The following is a 21,634-nucleotide window of genomic DNA, read 5'->3' on the forward strand; positions in this document are numbered from 1 at the left end:
TTTACAGGGTAAAAAAGCTGCTACTGCAATGAAACATATTATTTCTAACCAGTGATAGGAAGATCACCACCCAGGATCACCAGAAAGAGTAAAAGACAATCAAATAGGCAGCTAAAAAAAAATGCTGTTAATGTATTTAATTGAAAGTAAACCAGCACATAAAATTTTACAATTAAAGAAGACTTCTAGGTATTGATATCTAGCTTGTAACTATGCAACTATGCATATACCATACCTGGCCGTTCCCCCTGAAAGCTGGAAATCACTAAAGTAGACATCGCTACTCCAGTGACCTCGACTTGCTTTTGGGTCCTTTGCTGAGTACACAGGTGCCATTTAAAGAATACTTTGTATTTTCGGAATAAATGCAACGCATTCTCTAATTGGATGGCGGGGGGGGGGGGTGTTTGACAGGATCCCTTAAAGGGCCTAAACTGTCAAAACTTTCTTGGTACACTAATTACTTCAGCCTGGTTTATATGGAGAATGAGACACCCCTGACACATTGTTTCTTCTCCCAAACTGCTGACCAGTTGATGAGGATTTTCTGAAAAAGTGGGTTGTCCCCACTGTGGATCCAACGATATCCCACCTTAACAAAACACTTGACTGTAACTATTAAGAATGCTCCTGTGGTTTAGGATCCCACTGTTAAATGTCTGGAAATCATTTCCAAATCTCTGTTTTTGCTAGTAGGCGTTAATATGCAACCTGCTATAGCAATGTCGATCTGTCAGACCTTAAGGAAGTGGACTCCACTGATGTGTGTTGGATCCAGCTACAGTCCTTACTGTAAAGCGGTTAATGCTTTTGCCCTCAGCCCTTCATTTAGTGTATGAATGGTTTCACTGATATCATCTGTCTTATGTCTCTAGTGAGTCTCCTGTCTGTCAAAATTTGAAGATCTCTGTGGTTGAAATGTTGGTCTGCAGAACAGCAATGTAAAAATAGTTGTTATGCCTTTTGAGAGTGGACATCTTTTTGGTGCATTGCGAGAACATTTTATAAAAGACATTAATATATTATATATTTGGTTTTGCGTTTAATATCACTTAAAGTCCAGAGCCCAACAACACAGCATGCTTTTGTCGTGGGCCAAATCTGTTCAATCCTTTGACAATCTGACTCGCTTGACACTCAAAACTAGGTATAAGGTGATGGTACAAGCTATTTTGTTTATCCAGTAACACTGGATGGCTCGACTGGAGGATCATCCAAACAGGAACCAGTTGGACAATACCACAGTAGTGGCATACATAAATCACCAGTGAAAGGCAAGAGGGGTAGTAAAAAGTCTAGCCTAGGCAGAAGTCCATGCTCCAGCCCTGTTTGCAACCTCAGTCAGCAGTGCTTGGACCCAGGGAAACAGTCCCTATACTCAAAAATGTTTCAGAACCTGTGTCACAGGTGGGAGATACTGGCCTCCAGGAGATTGATACTTTCATTCAATCAGTATTGCTGGAACAAATCAGATTGTGTTACATAAATTAGAGATGCCTCTGTGTCTACAGTGCAGCAGAGCACTATACTTACCTGTTCTGAAGCCGCTCATGTCTGAACTGCAGTGGCGCCCTCTGTCTCTGTGTGCAGGCTGGGAAATTCTAAATACAGAAAAATTGATGAATGTCGCCCAGAATGAGAGGGGTTAACTACTCACTGGCTCACCTGTTGGGTGTGGTCTATGTCCAGACCAAGGATTAATTAAAAAGGGTAACTCCACTTTCGTGGGGCAAAAAAATAGTAATTTTATGAGAATGCAATGCAATATGGCTACCTGGCGTTGTTCTGTACACAGAGTGTGTACTGACCACTCCCCAGAAACAATTTCCTGCTTGTGTGATTGGCTCACCAATTTTTCCTTAAGTCTGCCTAAGGTACAAGTCAGATTTCAGGCATCCCCTGCAACAAAAATGTCATTTTTGGAGCACTACTTTCAATAGGAGCATGTCTAAGGTGATGCAGACCCAGCAGATTTCCTCATTAGTGCCCAGCAGCTGCACACCTGACAGTTAATTAGGAAACCACTCCCATTAGACCCACTCGTTACAGAGGCACAGACAAACACACATGGATTACTTCAGAATAACAAAAGGTAGGAATCTGCAACAAAGTTTGTTATAATCCTTGCAATGTACATAGATCACCCAGGGTAATGTTTTTTTCTCAACAAAAGTGGAGATACACTTTAAAGAAAAAACAGCTGTGGAGTACAGACTGTGTAAAGCAGGCAAGTTAAGACCAAGCAGTGTAGTATGAAAAAAGTTTCATGAAAATTTGTTTTAAAATTGTATATGGAATAATATCCATGTATATTTTTGTCAAACCTTCCAAAAACTGAACAACACAATACAATACACAACAATGATGATAAAAAACAATCCTGATGGTTGCCCAGGGTGATGGAGGATCCCCATTAGATCATCTGGTATGTATTGGTTGATGTGGCAGCCACTTATGTATCCAGTGAGTTAAGTAGGTGGTATCGTGTTTGTTGGGTGGGAAGGATCGTCATCCATAGACTTACTATGGGGCTCCCATTGTTGGCTGCCTCTCCTACACACTGAAGCCGCTGGTGACAGCTCAGTCTGAGACCAGACCAGAGCGACTGCAGAATAGGTAAGTATAACAATCTATTAGACCTAGAACGGGGGTGGAAGTAGGTTTGGAGTTTGTTAGCTTTTGTCTATACTACCACTTTAATGTAAAATCACCTTTAAAGGAGAAATACAGCCAAAGCTTGTTTGACTATACTTCTCCTGTGGATCACAGGAGTGCATTTTTTTGTTTTTGCACTGCTGTGACCCGTCTTTAGTAGACAGCTGATGTCACCGAGCCGGTCCAGGCTCAGCAAAGACTGCGACCATGTGGTCAGGATCCACCCAGGAGCCTGGACAGGCACCCGGCTCATCCTGAGATGGCCGCTCCCACCCCCTCCACAGCCTAGCACTCCAGTGAGCATGTGGGGTCAGAGCAGAGAGCCAGTGACTGACAGTCACCAACTCTCTGCTCAGGGAGCTTTGAGAACCGAGCGATCGGTGGTGTTTGATCGCTTGGTTCTCAGTGTTAGAGCCCGCATGATGCTCCATCCACCTAGGTAAGTATGACTCCAAAATAAGAATTAATCCCATACTTCTCTTTAAGCCATACAATTAAGCAAAGTATATAGGCCTATCATGCTCCCACTTACATGGACTATGAAGAAATAATGTGCAAAAAGCAATTGTATAATCCTGCTGATGCCTTTTCACCACTGCTTTCTTACAGTTGAAAATAAAAAAAGAAATTAACGTTTCAATACCTAGTCTCTACCAGAGACCGTTTAATGCGCTACAAATTCCTACATAGAATATACCTAACTCTGGCTAGATTAGCGAAAATGTTTGGGAACCAGCAGTCTCTTTGCTGGAGATGCTCCACGCCTATGGCAAATTTCATGCATATATTCTGGGACTGTCCTCATATTAAAACATACTGGCAAGCTATAGCCCACTGTATTAAATCGATCACCTCTATTTCAATCCCCCTGTCCATTGAAGTGTGCTTGTTGCATTTGGTTGAACCTTTGGCCACTACTAGGGCTATACAAACTCTTCTCACCCTATTATTGTTTTATGCTAAAAAACTAATTGTCCTATCGTGGAGGAGTTCGTCTACCCCAACCTTGGAGACCTGGAAATCCCTGGTCAACAAAGCAATGCCATTTTATAAAGCCACCTACTTGAGCAGAGGGGCTCTAGCCAAGTTCAATAAGGTTTGGGGAGGGTGGATGGCTTCTGTGGACACAGTCTCGGATTAACTACATGATCAGCTACACTCACTGATCCTGTGGTTTCCTGCAGTGCTCTGAAGGAATCGTTTTTGGAGTGCTAGAAGAGTGCGGGCTAGCTGGAGACCAATGTAAAGCTCTTCTCAATACATGAACCTTTCATATACTTAGAGGTTACTGTTGCTCCTGCTGGGGGAATGGGGGAGTCTGGGAGGGAAGGACCACATGAGCAGACATTCTCCTGTACGATAGAAAGGAGAGTCACTGCACAGAACCACTGTAAATCACACCTCCGGCTGGAGGGTAATGTAGTGGGCATTTCTGTCTAGGCAAGACTGTACCAGGACTGGGTTATTACCCTTTTGTATTTGTTGTGGGGGTGTTTTTATTTATTTTTTTGTTTTCTCTTTTTTATTGTTTTACACTGGGATGTTTTTTATGCTGTAACCAGTGTCTGTTTCCGCTTATGCAGATTATTGTTTGTTATATGTCAAAAAACTCAATAAAAAGTAATTTACAAAAAAAAAAAAAAGAAATTAAAATGTTAAATTAAATGTTTAGTATAATAAAACAGCTCTAAGTATATTTATGTTTAAAACTCCGCACATAAGACAAAAAAGAGGGACAAGTAAGGAAGAAAGACAGATGAATTTGGTTCTAAAGATGGACAGTTCTGAGCTATAAGCAACCAGATACAATTAGTGCTTTTATCATGTGATATACAGGAAAAAAAAAAAAACTATAATATGCTTTCATATAACAAACCTGTACATAGGATGCTGTGAAAGTATTGGGCTGCTGCACTGTAGATACAGAGGCATGTCTAAATTATGTAACACATTCTGATTTGTTCCAGCAATACTGATTGAATAAAAGTATCAGTCTGCTGGGCTCCCTTAACAGACATCGTCATGTTTGCTTTTGTCAGATCATAATGCTATGCCAGTCAAAAACAGCTCCATAGCCTATAAGATTTCCTGTTTGTAGATACACTTAATTCAGTAGCATTGTGTTAGGGAAAATTAATATTGCCAGTAGTACTGGTAAGATTTAATTGTCTCCTTTTTATTTTGTTTTGGAAGAAGATATACTGTATGTTCCAGTGTTGCAGTTTTTAGTCTTGATTGAGCATCCCATGATCATGGATTTCCTTGCTAGTGAGAAGGTTGCAAAAGAGCCAATTTTTAAATCTTTCCATCTGATAAAATTTTCAACAAGTGCCTACAATGAAAACAGGCAGCTCATGAGCCTGAGGTGGCTGATACTAGACCATGTGCTGTCCAAAAAAACAAATCCATATTACAGGAATCTACTTAAAATAGGAGTGACAATGCCGCTGCTGGGGATGAACTGTGAATACTAATCTTTTAACATGTTATGACTGCATTTATTGCTTCCTTGTTGAAGGCATGGAGATATGCTAGAAAGTCCTCTTTTCTGCTCAGGTATCACGCTGGAAGGTTGTCTGAAACATAATCTTTTGTGGATATACAGCAGACTGGGTTAGTTTGTGTAGCTATTATTTTAACTAAAAACAAACCTCTACTGAGGAAGTATGGCTGCTGCTATTGCTCACCTGTTGCAGTGGTCTCACGCCCGCTGTCAGCTGACATCAACGAGCCGGTCCAAGCTAGGGCAAGATTTCGACTATATTGTCAGGATTCACTCACATGCCTGAACTGGTACCCAGCTCAGCCTCTCAGCAAGGTGCTGAGAGCTTGAGCCGGCTGCTCCTGCCCCTGCCACAGCGCTCCAGTGAGGGGGGGTCACAGAGAGCTGGTCACCAGTTCTCTGCTCAGGGAGCTATAAAAAACCGAGCTCAGTTTGATCGCTCGGTTCTCAGTGTTGGAGCCAGCTTGGGACAGATACAGCATCACAGATAGCAGGGATAACTTGCCACAGATTTGTAGCAGTGTTGAAATGTAAGCCTATTAACTTGCTGCAGATTTTCACTGGCAAGTTGTGCACTTGCAGAGCACTTGAAGCTCAAGTTCTAGTTGACGCTTTTCTAATTTGTAGCTAATTTGCTGGCAAGTCTCTAGCAAGAGCAAAGTTGCAGTGGCGAGTCTACAGCAAGAGCTCTGCAAGTCACAGTGACCCCTGTGGTGGGATGACTATTGCACAACATAACTGAACCAGACTTGGAGAATGTTTGCAAAGAAAGTTGATCTGGAGTCATGCAATACAGACTGGCTGCAATTGTGCAACAAACTTGTGAAGCCTGGCAAGTCTAGCAGTAGCTTAGCAAGTCATTTTCAAACTTGCAGCTCAATTGCTCACTATCCGGGATCGGACCGATGCTGCATACAGCTAATTGAGTATGAATCTGCTAAAAACCCAGATTCCCATAATTCTCTTTTAAAGCCATTGAATTAGTATGTCAAATGAACTTCTTAGAATGAATTCAGCAGTAGTATTCACTATTTTTCTTTTAGTACAAGTTTAGTTTAAAGAATATCTAGTGCCAAAACCTTTTTCAGTTCTGTGTAGAGTAAGCAAAGATTTACACCCCTTTTATTTGGCAATCATATGTCCAGTTTGGAAGAATTCCCCCTAATTCCCTACACTGGAGACATGACAGAAAATGCCTCCTATATGAGACACTAGTCGACAGAACAATTGTCTCTATTGGAAGATTTCACCTGTATTCTGTATATTTTGTGGTGCTTATTGTTCTACATTGAGGAGTCATCCACCTTATAGATATAGTGAACATTAATTAGTGATCTCCATGAAGCAACAGGAGGTCACCTATGGACTCATGCTTATGGGCCATTTAGCTCATAAAGCATAGAAATCAGGCATTTTGGGAGGCACAGGTGCAGCATACAGTCTGCCAGTAGCCTTTCAAAATTAATGACAAACTGAAATACGTTGCTGTTGTAAGCTGTTCCAAGCGGTACTCGTGCTTAAGGGATATATGCATACAGGGAAGTATGGGACAGTATACAGGTTCTACAGCTGCCACATATTTCAGTCTGTCATTGATTTTAAAAGACTACTGGCAGTGGGCTGTTTGCTGCCCTTGTGCCTCCTGGGGAATACATGCCTGAATGCATAAAGTCATAAATGTGAGTACTGCTTGGAATAGCATCCAGCTGCATATTTTAGCCTGTCATTGATTTTGAAAGGCTACTGGCACCAGTCTGTATACTGCACCTTTGCCTCCCATGTCCCAAAAAAATGCCCATTGTTTATGCTATATGAGCCAAATGATCCATGTGTAAGAGCCATTATGGAAGAAACACATGGACTTCTCTTGATGACCTCATTTTGAAAATGCTTGGTGCCCAGCCTTCCCTTTAGACCACTGGATCAGTATGATAGCTAGAAAACAATTATTTTTAAAGGAGAGGTCACTAATGGTACCATCCATTCTTACAAACTACAGACTACTTTTAAGGGTTGTAAACTGCAGTATTGGATATCACCATCTGTATCTTTGCAGGTGAATACTGCTGTTGCAACTTATCAGTTCAGCTATAAGGAGGCTCTATGAAAGTTCTTAGATTTTAATAGACAGCCATAGTCCATGATGGAAGAAATACAACAGAAAGTTACTATTACATAAGAGAAACCTGTAGAACAAAGAGGAGCTGGGTGTAGGCAGGTGCAGTTTATCCTCCCCTCTGTATGTGGCTATGCTTAACTGGCCACTGTACAGAGGGAATGGAGGTTGAAAGAAGCCTTTGTTCCTCTGAAGCCTCTGCAGGTGTCATCTGGAGAGTAGCTGTCTGACTGGATGCTTCAACACTGGTTGACCTTGGCAGCCATCTTTAGTAAGGGCAAAGATAATAAATAGCCCTTTCCCATTGCAGTTGGTGCACATTTTGTAAAGTTGAACTTACCTTAGATTATAAGCTCCTTAAGGGCAGGAACTTATGTAAATGTATAATATGTGCATAAATTCATGGTGCTATATAAGTACCTGTAATAAATACATAAATCTCAGCTGCTGGGACTGTGTTATAGGACTGCCAACATTGCGGAGAACTGCTGTGCTCGAGTTGTTTTTGGTATCAAGTCGCTGGTGCCATATTATTTGGGACTAATAAGTAATCACCTTGCCACTGTCCTCCATGTGTTATTTCTTACTTCTAATTAACCATATAATAATGGTTCCACCTTCCTTGGTCTCTGTGTGCCTTTACCCCATCTTGGGTACCAGTCAATTCTTCTCAACCACAATGGACTGCTCTAAATTTCTGCATGAAGAAAGTCTGATAGAGGGATTCACACAAGTTAGAGCATCACTTTAAAATATGTTTATTATTTGTATTCTTGTGAATGTAATATTTTACCATGTAAACGAATGCGTGTTAATGAAACAAACATTTTTATTTCATTTTCACCTTATAATTAATTTAGTATGTAGCTTATTCTCAATATTGATCACTAACAATTCCAACAGGTATAGTTCAATCAAACTGTAGAAAAAAAATGTGTGTACTTGGAATAACAATGGCAAACTATAAACAACTAGCCTGTGCAAATCATTTGGCTGCGAGCAGCTCCTTTTTCCCTTATGTGTATGATGGCATCTGAAGAGCGCTTCTCCATTATGCATTCTGTTTTGTCTGCTAACACTGTAAAATTCAATATACACATATGGTAACATACTTACACACACAACCTGTTTGATAGCTCTGCACATTTTCAGGAAGGCCGGGGATTCTGACTCAAGGATTTCTCCTTGTTGTTGTTGGAGCTCTGCAGCTGACTCACTGCTGTTGCAGCTCTAAAGAGGTCTGTCAGCTTGTTCTCCATGACCACCTATCTCGTCCGATTTTCTGAGCGATACAAAGGTTTGCTGCATACAGCGATAGTAATTAGAGAAGCCTTTAGTTGGTGGTCCTCTTATTCAGATGGCCATGATTTCACCATTGGTAGAAAAACACATGAGGCTAACTGTGACTCAGACTTGCAGTTATTACAGGGAACTGTGAGAACCCTGATTTATATGTGTGAGATGGTTACATCTTAAGTGCTTCTATTTTTTTATTATTTCAGTTCTGTACATTTCTGGGAGACATTTTAAAATGCCACCCCTTATGATCATAGATCTTTGTAGGCTGTCTGCTTTGGCTTGGGATCATTTGCCTTCTGATGGGTACATGTGAAGCGCACTACTCCCGTAGGAGATGCTAATAGTTAATTCCTTTCTCCCAGTTGGTTCCATTACCCCCCCCACTTCCCCGCAAGGATCACACAGCAAACAGTCTTAGATCAAGAAGAACAGTAACTTTATTCTTTCCCATAGCACGTTGCAGAAAGAATGTGAAACAAAGTCTTTTAGAGATATGAGCTGCCTTAATCATCTCTGTAATGGATTGCACATCTTCTCCCTCCTGTTTACCACTACTTCCCAACCGTACAGTATCTTCAACTTAAGTCCCAGGAACAATACTCTGAATAGAGTTCCTGGATAGACTGATGGAAATTCCCCCCAGGTGATCGTTAGCACCCTCAGCCATTGAAGACACTGTTTCTCTGGGTATGCACTCACGTGTACATTCGAGCGACCATCCATGTTTGCCAAAAGAAGGTCCTCTCCCATTCCTTTTCTTCTGTTGGGGGTAGCAGCCTCTTCTTTTTAGATGTGCAGGTTCCCATAACTGTTTCCTCCATCTCTTCTCCTGTTAAGGCAGGTTCCTCTCCCCAAAAGGGTAGAGTTTCTTGAGCTGTATCAGCGACTACATTCTGCACTCCTTTGCTGTCCTCTTCCCATCAGCAAGCATGACAGGAAGCATGTGACCCACAGTTAAGTTATATAGGCCTGTTAGTCCCTGCCCATGCAAATTAATGATAGGCTAGGGATGACCTATACCACTAACTACATCTTGTATCACATCAACCTGTCCCCCAGCACCTCTCACTGGTCAGACTAGGCGTCACAGAATGCAGGTGGTCACACCTCCCCATCCTACACTATCATTCCTCCCCAATAAATCAAACCCAGTCAGGCAAATACCAAAACAGGGTAATGCCTGAAATTTACACTAGTCTAAGCCTCTCTAATATTTTAGCACACACCTAAGTTGGGCGCTACACATGTATATGGACACTAAAGACCATCAGAGAGTGCCTCTCAGTACTGTGTAGTACAAAGGATTTTCGCAGGACACGGTCCCAATGAACTACTTTGTACAGCGATCAACACAACAGCCAAGAGCTTGTGCACACAATGGAACTGCTGCTTGTAAGGTCCAATAAATCCTGTAAGCAGTTGGTGGCGGGGGGGTTTATTCAAATGCATTGAATGCATCGTGATCCAGGTGGGGCTCAAACAGCTTTAAAAACTTGAAGTTGAAAATGAAAGTGTATCTAAATTCAAAACAATTTATTTTCACATTGTATAGAATAGAGAGTTCAAAGAAGAATTACAGGTATGGTATTTTTACATAGTTTCATTGGTCCAGCTTGGACCACTGTAACTATCGTGAGGGGGGGTTAGCTCCACAGCACGTGTGTGTGACCCCCTGGATGAGTTCACTACACAAAAATTAGGCACAGCAAACAGCAATGAAGGTGAAAAAACAAAGGTTCGGTTTTTTTACATTCTGTACAATGGACAAATAACAGCAAAACAAAAAGAAACATGAAATAAATCTTTGCTAACTTGGCCACTTACTAAACACACAGGTTTCCTATCTGTCAACTAGGTGCAGCCTTGTGCTGCCCCCAGCACCTATCTCCCTGTTTTAGAGGTTTTACCACACAGGACAGGTATCAAGCTCCCCAATCTACACAGTACTGGTTCCAGGATGGAGCAACTCCCTAAGCATGCTGGGAACTTTTGTAGAGGCCCTAATGAGCCAACTTGCTTCAGCTGGGCTCATTACCTCATCACTGAAGGACTCAGCACTTCCCCGTAGTGGAATAAATCTCCGCATAAAGCCTGAATCTAGGACACACATATCTGCCATCCTGGATGCAACCAGCCGATTTTACCTGCCTGCTGTCACACTATGTATATACAGTGAGGGAAAAAAGTATTTGATCCCCTGCTGATTTTGTACCTTTGGCCACTGACAAGGAAATGATCAGTCTATAATTTTAATGGTAGGTTTATTTTAACAGTGAGAGACAGAATAACAACGAAAGAATCCATAAAAACGCATTTCAAAAAAGTTATAAACTGATTTGCATTTTAATGAGTGAAATAAGTATATTTGACCCCTTCGCAAAACATGACTTTGTACTTGGTGGCAAAACTCTTGTCGTCAGACGTTTCTTGTATGTTTGCACACATCTCAGAAGGGATTTTGTCCCACTCCTCTTTCCAGATCCTCTGCAAGTCATTAAGGTTTCGAGGCTGACATTTGATAACTCGAACTTTCGGCTCCCTCCACATATTTTCTATCGGATTAAGGTCTGGAGACTAGCTAGGCTACTCCAGGACCTTTACGTGCTTCTTCTTGAGCCACCCCTTTGTTAACTTGACTGCGTGTTTTGGGTCATTGTCATGCTGGAATACCCATCACGACCCATTTTCAATGCCCTGGCTAAGGAAAGGAGGTTTTCAACCAAGATTTGACGGTACATGGCTCTGTCCACCGTCCCTTTGATGCAGTGAAGTTGTCCTGTCCCCTTAGCAGAAACACCCCCAAAGCATAATGTTTCCACCTCCATGTTTGACATTGGGGATGGTGTTCTTGGGGTCACGGCGAGATGAGTTGATGCCGAAGAGCTCAATTTTGCTCTCATCTGACCACAACACTTTCACCCAGTTCTCCTCTGAATCATTCAGATGTTCATTAGCAAACTTCAGACGGGCCAGTACATGTGCTTTCTTGAGCAGGGGGACCGTGCGGTCGCAGCAGGATTTCAGCATGCTACCAATTGCTTTCTTGGTGACTATGGCCCCAGCTGCCTTGAAATCATTTGACAAGATTCTCCCATGTAGTTCTGGGCTGATTTCTCACCGTTCTCATGATCATTGAAACTCCACGAGATGAGATCTTGCATGGAGCCCCAGACTGAGGGAGATTGACAGTTATTTTGTGTTTCGTGTAGGTCTACAATCTTGTCCCTGACATTCTTGGATGGCTCTTTGGCCATGGTGGAGATTGATTGATTGCTTCTGTGGACAGGTGTCTTTTATACAGGTAACAAGCTGAGATTAGGAGCACTCCCTTTAAGAGGATGCTCCTAATCTCAGCTCGTTACCTGTATAGAAGACACCGGGGAGCCAGAAATCTTGCTGATTGATAGGGGATCAAATACTTATTTCACTCATTAAAATGCAAATCAATTTATAACTTTTTTGAAATGTGTTTTTCTGGATATTTTTGTTGTTCTTCTGTCTCTCACTGGTAAAATAAACCTACCATTAAATTTATAGACTGATCATTTCTTTGTCAGTGGGCAAACGTACAAAATCAGCAGGGGATCAAAATACTTTTTCCCCTCACTGTACCATACCTGTGAGATCCCTCTAGAAACTGAAAATCACTGTAGTAAACACCAGCCTGGATTTCTAATTTATTTCCTACTATGAAGAATGCAAAAGGGGTCATGGGAAAACCACAGGTCTAGCAGCAAGCTCTAAATTACAGAGTAGGCAGGAACATATATCTTTCCACTAAAGTTACCAAAAAAATATAAGATCCAGAAACTCATCCCTTGGCCCTCCAGTGTCCACCTATAACTGATCCACTGGCTTTGAGGAGCCTGACCCTGCTATTTGTTCTCTTTTGCTTTGTGTTTATTTTAAATTAAATTTGCACAGACTATTTCTTTTTTTATTAATATAGTATATTTGACTGGCAGTTTACAGATCAGTGTGAGAAATCAAGTAAATTAAATGAGTAAAGTGCCACTGCTATCAATGCAATATTTAACTGTGTTAAAGCCAGAATGTTCACTACTATATTTTAAAGAGGATTTGTACCATGGAAGCTGTGCCCAAAAAGGCAAATACTAGTCACCAGTATTGCCTGTAGGCTCCCTGATGCTGACATTGTCCCCATTATTGACTTACCATAACTTATTCTGCACGGTCTCTGTGTGACGGCCATATTAGTAGAGGAGCAGGGCTTTGCTTCCTTATGCTAGGGATGCACCTTGATGTCTTGTGATCTGATCACTGATGGAAATATATAAAGTGCAGCAGGAGAGGAGGAGAAAGTTCAGAACTACTAAATCAGAAGCAGGGAGATCTTTGCACTTTGAGTACTCGGGTACAGCTTCATTGTCAGCAAAGAGAACAGTAAGCAACACAGTAGTGACATCACTAAATCTCATTTAAAATCTTATGAGACCAACAGCCACTGGAACATTGCTTTAGATTCACACTGCAGATATACTGTATATACTGTGGCTAGGAATCTGTAGACATAGGAAGTGTGCTGTTTTTTTTCAGGATGAATTCAAAACAATAGAGATAAGATAGATCATCTTCACTTTTTGAGTTAAAGTGGAATTCTGAGATAAAATGATCTAATCTGAAAAATGCTTCCACCCCGTTTCTAACACCTATACTAACTACCTTGTAGAAGAAAAATGCATATACCTACCTATTCTGAGGCCGGTCACGTGATCTCATCTTTGTCAGCCAGCTACAGGGGAGAGGGGAGAGCGCTCTGACAATGGCTTGAATACCTGAGCGGTGATGTTACCCATGAGCTTACTTTGGGCCATCCATTGTTGGTGCCCCCTCCTCTCTCCTGAAGCCCCTGCTATCTAAGAGAGAAGAGACGATCACATGACTGGACTAGAGCAGCCTGAGAATAGGTATAGGTGTAAATGCATCTTTCTTCTACAGGGTGGGTAATATAGGTGTTAAAAGGTGGGTGGGAGCAGTTTTAAGATTAGATTAGAATCAGATTTAAGATTAGATTCGTTTAATTTAGGAATACCACTTTAAGGTCTTTTTGTTTAAAGAAAACCTATGCTGAGGGAAATATAGAAACCAAAACATTTTGTTAATTTTTGCTGGACTGGTAGGGGTTAGAACTTAAATGAGATTTTAAAAGCTGTTGGTGTGCCTATTGAGGAGATTTCCCCTCACTTCCTGTTCTGTCTGACAGCTGACACCTTGATGAAAGTAAGGGGAAATCTGTACAGTGAGGACAGAAATATAAACCTGAGTTTCGAGTGTAGAGGAAAACCAGAGAGAGGAGGGGGAAATATAGAGAGGTGGAAAAGAGCACCACAGCTAGCCAGAATCTATTTTTGCACAGAGGCATCAAAGCAAGGATCCCACATCCATTCAAAAGCAGTAAAAGTGTTATTTATTCCTTCTATGAGTTTGACTTATTGAATTTGAGAGAATAAGGTATTGTAAAACCATGTGTCCAATTCCAATGAAAGGCGATCGAACATCTGGTGGCAGTAAGTATATGCAGAAGTGATTTTCTGGCACTGTGGATGGTGAAAGACCCAGCAAGTATGTGTGTGGATCAACTGATTGTAAAAGAGTATGGACAATAGATTCCACTGTTTGCCTGAATAGCCTTATCTTTGGGCAAATCTAAAATATGTGATAGAGTGTTCCTAATTGGTTGAGGCACCTTCACCAGTGATCTCGTATGTTGAGGCTAAAAGTGTGTAGGAAGGCAGGGGTGTGGTACCAATGATATAGAATTTTAAATTGGTTCCCCTTATAAACCACACAAAGAGAAATTCTGTGGCCGGACATCCATATTGCATTCCATTCTTCTAACGAAAATTTTGTTTCTGTTCCCATCTAGTCACGTAGTTGTATTTCAGGGGTGTTTCAGATTGTGGGGTCATCAAGAGCTTATAGATGCATGAGATTAGTCCCCTACCAGTTGCACCTGTAATGCAAAGCTTTTCAAAGGGAGTGAGGAGGGAGAACGTTAATCATGGTGCGACAGATTGTGCAAAGTGTTTTATTTGGAGGTAGCTGAGTAGAGCCTGCAAATCTAACTGATATCTGTCCTGAAGGTTTGCAAAAGGTAGAAAAGATTTTGTCATCACGTCAAGAATGTTTATATAAAAAAAAAAAAAAATTACTCACTTAAAATAAGAAAGCATTAACAGCGCTTTTGTATGAATAAAACTATTCACCAATATGATATCTCATATAGTGCCATGATAACCTATTCAAACTCAAATCATATTGAAACAGTGCAACACCTACTACAAAAGTGTCCATCAATCCTTTAAAGTTCAGTGATGGTACTGGTCAAAATGTAACAATATAAAATATATATATAAATTGTAAAAAGTGGTATAGCAAGTCCTTCTATTGCCAATTCCATGCATGCAACTGAAAGCGATTAAAGTGGGCTTCTAATCCAACCGAAGTGCATAAACCATGGGCTGCTACACCTTCACAGAACCACCTCGTGATCACCCCTTTGTGTATTTGCTTAACAGAGGTAAGTGTTAGCAGAGCCTGTAAAATCCTTCCCAGCATTAGTCTGCACCTCAGTCACTGTAAACCTCAGCTCTCCATAGCAGGAATGCTGACGCGTTTCGTAATTCCGTCTTCAGAGGCTGACACCGTGACAGGCTGTTTTTTAACCTCTTTTTTGTAAGCATAACTTGTATTGGGGGGATGGTCTTTTATAATAAACAGTATAACACTATGGAAAGCCTCCCCTTGTATTCCTGCATGACACATCCACTGTGCTGAATCGTTCCTGCTATGGAGAGCTGAGGTTTACAGTGACTGAGGTGCAGACTAATGCTGGGAAGGATTTTACAGGCTCTGCTAACACTTACCTCTGGTAAGCAAATACACAAGAGGGTGATCACGAGGTGGTTCGGTGAAGGTGTAGCAGCCCATGGTTTATGCACTTCATTTGGATTAGAAGCCCACTTTAATCGCTTTCAGTTGCATGCACGGAATTAGCAATAGAAGGACGTGCTATACCACTTTTTTCAATATATATATATATATATATATATATATATATATATATATATATATATATATATATATATATATATATTTTTTTTTATATTGTTACATTTTGACCAGCACCATCACTGAACTTTAAAGGATTGATAGACACTTTTGTGATATGATTTGAGTTTGAATAGGTGATCATGGCACTATATGAGATATCATATTGGTGAATAGTTTTATTCATACAAAGCGCTGCTAATGCTTTCTTATTTTAAGTGAGTAATTTTTTTTATATAGACCTTTGATTATATAATAGCGGCTGGAAGTGCTAAAAATAACTTTTTTTTCCATTTGAGCACTGGGAAACCGAGATCCTTGTCACTTCTGATATTTTGTTCCTATTACATCAAGAATGTTGCCAATGCAGAAGAGGGATTTGAGTTTTCATGGTAGTATGGTAAGGTGGGTAGAGGAAGCATATAATGGGGGAGGCGGATTCTTATGTGCAGTAACCTGTAGCAACCAATAAAAATTCACCTTGTACAGGTCTAAAGCAGAGTGGATTCTGATTGGTTACTATGGATTACTTCCCTTAAAAAATTAGCAGTCTATATTTTGGCAAGTGATCTTGATTAATTTGTCCTGACCAATGCAGTTAAATAATGATTTCCTCGGTGCACACAAAATTGATGTATTTTTGACATTTATAAATAAAAACCTGCCAGATAAGTTTTATATTTTATAACAATAGCTAGTTCTGGTGCAGAATGCAGTATTATAGAATTTCATTAAAAAGTAGCAGTTTTTCTTTCAAATAAAAATAAAGTGTAACAATCCAGGTTCACACTATGAATCGCACAGGAATGTGTAGCGCATTCCTGTGCAATTCAGTGCGATGCAATTTGAGCCCATTAATTTTGAATAGGCTCAAATCGCACTGCATTGCACCAAAAGTAGTGCATGCCCTATTTTTGGAAACGCACTGCAACCGGATCACATGGTACTTTTGTACTATGTGACCTGTTGCAGGCATATGCACTGCATTTGCAATCTGTGTTTGGGGTGTCATTAACTTAACACTGACACGTGCTGCAGATCGCAACTGCAGTGTGTTTTAAATGTACATCAGGAAAGACATGCCGGTCGCGGGTTTGTGAGCCTAACATAATACAATGTGGAGAGAAATTATCATTGCTATCTAAAACAAATGTACACCTCAACTGGTCACAGGAAGTAACATTGAACATGATGAAACAAAAAGCTTGTGGCGCTAGCAGTTATAATACACATGGGAGAGTTGAAAATTTAGGAGCCACTCTTCTTCCTCTGCATTTTACAGCTGTAATTAAGGAGGCATGCACAGATAATATACTATAATCCTCACTGACTGCTGAGCATTATAAAACAGGCTGAGGACAGGCAACACATATTACCAGATCCTTTGTTAGGTTTAACTTAAAGTAGAGCTCTACTTTAATAAAGAATTGCAATGTGTTAAAGTTTTATAATGCTGCAGTAAAGCCCACTAGCTATAATGCTGGCATTGATGACAGCTTAAGCTTGCAGTTGGCACCTTCTCACTAGGGATGAGCCCGATGTTCAAGTTGAACGTAAGTTCAACTCGAACATCGGGTGTTCGCCGAATAGCGAACAATTTGGGGTGTTCGCGGCAAATTTGAAAGCCACGGAACACCCTTTAAAAGTCTATGGGAGAAATCAAAAGTGCTAATTTTAAAGGCTTATATGCATGGTATTGTCATAAAAAGTGTTTGGGGACCTGGGTCCTGCCCCAGGGGACATGGATCAATGCAAAAAAAAAGTTTTAAAAACGGCCGTTTTTTCGGGAGCAGTGATTTTAATAATACTTAAAGTGAAACAATAAAAGTGAAATATTCCTTTAAATTTCGTACCTGGGGGTGTCTATAGTATGCCTGTAAAGTGGCGCATGTTTCCCGTGTTTAGAACAGTCCGAGAGCAAAATGACATTTCTAAAGGAAAAAAAGTCATTTAAAAGTACTCGTGGCTATAATGAATTGTCGGTCCCGGCAATACACATAAAAGTTCATTGATAAAAACGGCATGGGATTCCTCCACAGGGGAACTCCCGAACCAAAATTTAAAAAAAATGCGTGGGGGCCCCCCAAATTCCATACCAGGCCCTTTTTTTTTTTTAAATGGCGTGGGTCCTCCCAAAAATCCATACCAGACCCTTATCTGAGCACGCAACCTGGTAGGCTGCAGGAAAAGATGGGGGGGTGAGAGCCTCCCCTCCTGAACCATACCAGGCCACATGCCCTCAACATGGGGAGGGTGCTTTGGGGTAGCCCCCCAAAGCACCTTGTTCCCATGTTGATGGGGAGACGGGCCTCATCCCCACAACCCTTGCCCAGTGGTTGTGGGGGTCTGCGGGCGGGGGGCTTATCGGAATTTGGAAGCCCCCTTTAACAAGGGGACCCCCAGATCCCACCTCCCCTGTGTGAAATGGTAATGGGGTACAAATGTACCCTTACCATTTCACAAAAAATGTGTGAAAATGGTAAAAAAAAACACAAGACACGGCTTGGGGCAAGTCCTTTATTAAAAAATAAAAAAATAAAACTGTCCCACAAAGTCTTCTTCTTCTTCTCTCGCTCCGACTGACAGAAAAAGAAAAAAAAAAGCCGCATGCCACCTACGATCTGCCTCCATGGGAGACCCCTGCCGTAATGACCGACCTCTCAGGTGACAGCTCTTTTATAACTGAGGGCGGGGCCACATGATGATGTCACTGGGTGACCCCGCCCCCTCTGACGCACGGGGACATCCCTATGGCTTTCTCGTAGCGTCAGATGGGGCAGGGCCTCCCGGTTACATAACCCTCCCCATGTTGAGGGCATGTGGCCTGGTACGGTTCAGGAGGGGGGGCGCTCTCTCATCCCCCCTCTTTTCCTGCAGCCTGCCAGGTTGCATGCTTGGAATAGGGTCTGGTATGGATTTTTGGGGGGACCCCACGCCATTTTTAAAAAAAATTTTGGCACAGGGTTCCCCTTAATACCCATACCAGACCTGAAGGGCCTGGTATGGAATTTGGGGGGACCCCCACGCATTTAAAACAAAAATTTGGTTCAGGGTTCCCCTGTGGGGGAATCCCATGCCGTTTTTATCAATGAACTTTTATGTGTATTGCCGGGACCGACAATTCATTATAGCGCAAGTACTTTTAAATGACTTTTTTTTCCTTTAGAAATGTCATTTTGCTCTCGGACTGTTCTAAACACGGGAAACATGCGCCACTTTACAGGCATACTATAGACACCCCCCAGGTACGAAATTTAAAGGAATATTTCACTTTTATTGTTTCACTTTAAGTATTATTAAAATCACTGCTCCCAAAAAAATGGCCGTTTTTAAAACTTTTTTTTTGCATTGATACATGTTCCCTGGGGCAGGACCCGGGTCCCCAAACACTTTTTAATACAATAACTTGCATATAAGCCTTTAAAATTAGTACTTTTGATTTTTTATGTTCGTGTCCCATAGACTTTAACGGTGTTCTCGTGTTCGAACAAATTTTTTGCCTGTTCACATGTTCTGCTGTGAACCGAACGGGGGGGGGGGTGTTCGGCTCATTCCTACTTCTCACAGAAGGTATAGACATTAAAGAGTAACTCCACTTTTGTTGACAAAAAACAATCCCCTCTGGGTGATGAATGTACATTGCAAGGTTTTCTGGAGAAGTTCTGTACACCAACTCTGTAAAGAACACTTCCAGTTTGCCATATTGCATTGAATTTTACAGAAGATTACAACACCGCAGATTGAAAAAGAAATTTGATGTTTAAATACAATAAATGACAATACAATATGGCTTGTGACGTAATTCTGTATGCTATATAATCTTTTTTTATTTGCAATATTTTTTCCCACAAAAGTGGAGTTACCCTTTAAGCTACTTTGGATTTCAATAAGGACTCCCAAAGTTATTATTGAGTATTAGTGCTTCTATACTTGTATTTTCCAAGCCAGGCATGCACATTTTTTTAACACTTTTATATCAGCAAATAAAAATAACCTACAAAAAGAAAAAAAAAGCTCACTGCAATTGCATTGACACCTGTTTCACCTGAATTTTGGGATTCTTGTGGGGAGGACACTCACAACTATCTGGAACAGAAAGAGCAAAGCCGACATCTGCACAGGGACTTTTAAATATTTTAATGGAATGTATGAACAAATCAATAATCAAGTTAATGAAAGAATAAATACATCTTTCTTAATAGTTTTATGTTCAAGAATGCAGGACAACTGAGATCAGGTGCAATTTCCCATCAACAAAGAGCACCTGTGGATTCAAATATTGCAAAGTTGTTAGAAACATTTTGAGACATATGTATTTACTATTATCTTTTTTGTAAACTTTTAGCTATTTTATCTAAATTCTTGGCACCTAAAAAAATTATAAATATGCAATTGATTTTGCTTTTTATTTTGAATAAGGCAACTTAACAGTTCAGGACTTCATTTAATACCAGAGTATGATTAATGGACAGTCAAATAAAGAATGGCTTATAGAACATTATGGTAGGCTAAGGAATAAAAATAGTTAGACAAAAAAAATAAGGTGAATTAAAATAAAGGTGTAAATGCTGTTCACAATGAAAAGTGTTAGGGAATGCAGGAACGAATGTAAATGTTGAAGACTGAAATAAAGAGGGTGAGAAGGAGGGGAGAGAGAGCGAGACAGAGAGAGGGGGAGGGGATGTGTGTGTGTGTGTGAGGGAGAGAGAGAGAGAGAGAGAGAGAGAGAGAGAGTGAGAGACACAAAGCAAAAGGGTCTCCTTCAACCATCCAAGAACCCCCCCAAAGCTAGGAGCCAATGTGCTGATATCGCTGAAGGAGACAGATGTGAGACTGCAGCTGTCACACAGGGGGGTTAAACCCAGGAGTAGAGGGCTACAAGCATCGTTCAGGATGGATCGGCAGAACCTTGCATGGACCAGCGGAAGAGAGGGGATGGTGAGTCCAGGTAGCTGCTGCTATCTCTACCCTTCTCTCTGAGAGGCAGCGCAGATCTACGGGGCTAAGCTCCAGCCATTTTATATACAACATTACTGGCTCTACAGAACATGGAGATGCATCTCTTTGCAGAGGGAGGTTGCTAGACTCTACATCCCATATTGAGGCATCAAGAGCATGCAGCAATGTAAGAATACTTTGCTATGTTTAGGCACCTGCACCTGCTATGTTGCTTGTCTGTTGTGTGCTCCTGTTGCAGTAATTCCTTTAGTACCGGTGCTACAGGCCTCCCGTGGATCTGAATGGGTTCTTCTACTATTTGAGGGGACCGGTTCCCATTGTACTAACTGCTCAGCCAAAGGATGATGCTTCATACAGCCGTAAAACTGACAGCTGCAGCTAAAAATAGACCCGGCTCTACTGGGCTTCTGGCAATGTTTGGCTTTTGGTGCTGTGTGTGTGAAGCAGCATACACCATGGAGGGTTAATAGATGTTGCAATGGGGAAGGTAGCAAAGGCTGGGTAGGCTTTAAGGTTTTCATATAATGAGATTCAGCAAATCAATGTGCTGTTTAGAAATGCAGATTTTAATAAATCAATAGATATTTCTATGGAAATGTAGCTAAGGACAGTTGATTTGGTAACAAATTATTTTCTATGAACATAAGAGATAACATTTTGCTGCATGATGGTGAATCCTATTGATCTGTAAAGGAATTTATGTACTGTGCACTGAAATTGGTAAACTTGTACATTGACTGACCATTGCATGTCTGTATACTGTCGCACAATGTCATATGCAAGTCAAATATTTTTTATGAGATATGATAATCCGACCAGCCCAGTAGTTAAAGTGAATAGAAGCCTAAAATTACAAAATGTATCACTACATTTGTTCAAAATTTGCCATTCAAAAAAAGTAGTCTTTTATTTATGCATAATCTAAACTAAGTACCCATTCCTTTCTCAGTGCAAGGCTTCCTGTGGTTACTGACCATCCAATCCATAGAAGCAGATCCATGTTAGCGTGGTCAGTTTGCATCCCTTCCTCT

General features: G+C 41.0%; 1 protein-coding gene across 2 annotated transcripts in view; it reads left to right on the forward strand.

Moving 5' to 3' along the window:
• The window catches only part of ARHGEF9 (Cdc42 guanine nucleotide exchange factor 9), a 653,254-nt gene that overhangs the window by 209,856 nt on the left and 421,764 nt on the right, over positions 1 to 21,634 (forward strand). The window contains exon 1 of one of the 2 annotated variants that reach the window (XM_073599470.1): positions 20,305 to 20,582. The exons of the other annotated variant lie outside the window; for it this stretch is intronic. Coding sequence (XP_073455571.1) covers positions 20,538 to 20,582 — 45 coding nt within the window. The 5' untranslated portion in view covers positions 20,305 to 20,537. Of the gene's footprint in view, positions 1 to 20,304; positions 20,583 to 21,634 lie in introns of those variants that run through there. 2 annotated transcript variants of the gene reach the window in all.

The sequence above is a fragment of the Aquarana catesbeiana genome, linkage group LG09 (genome assembly GCF_042186555.1).
Source record: "Aquarana catesbeiana isolate 2022-GZ linkage group LG09, ASM4218655v1, whole genome shotgun sequence".
NCBI classification, from domain to species: domain Eukaryota; kingdom Metazoa; phylum Chordata; class Amphibia; order Anura; family Ranidae; genus Aquarana; species Aquarana catesbeiana.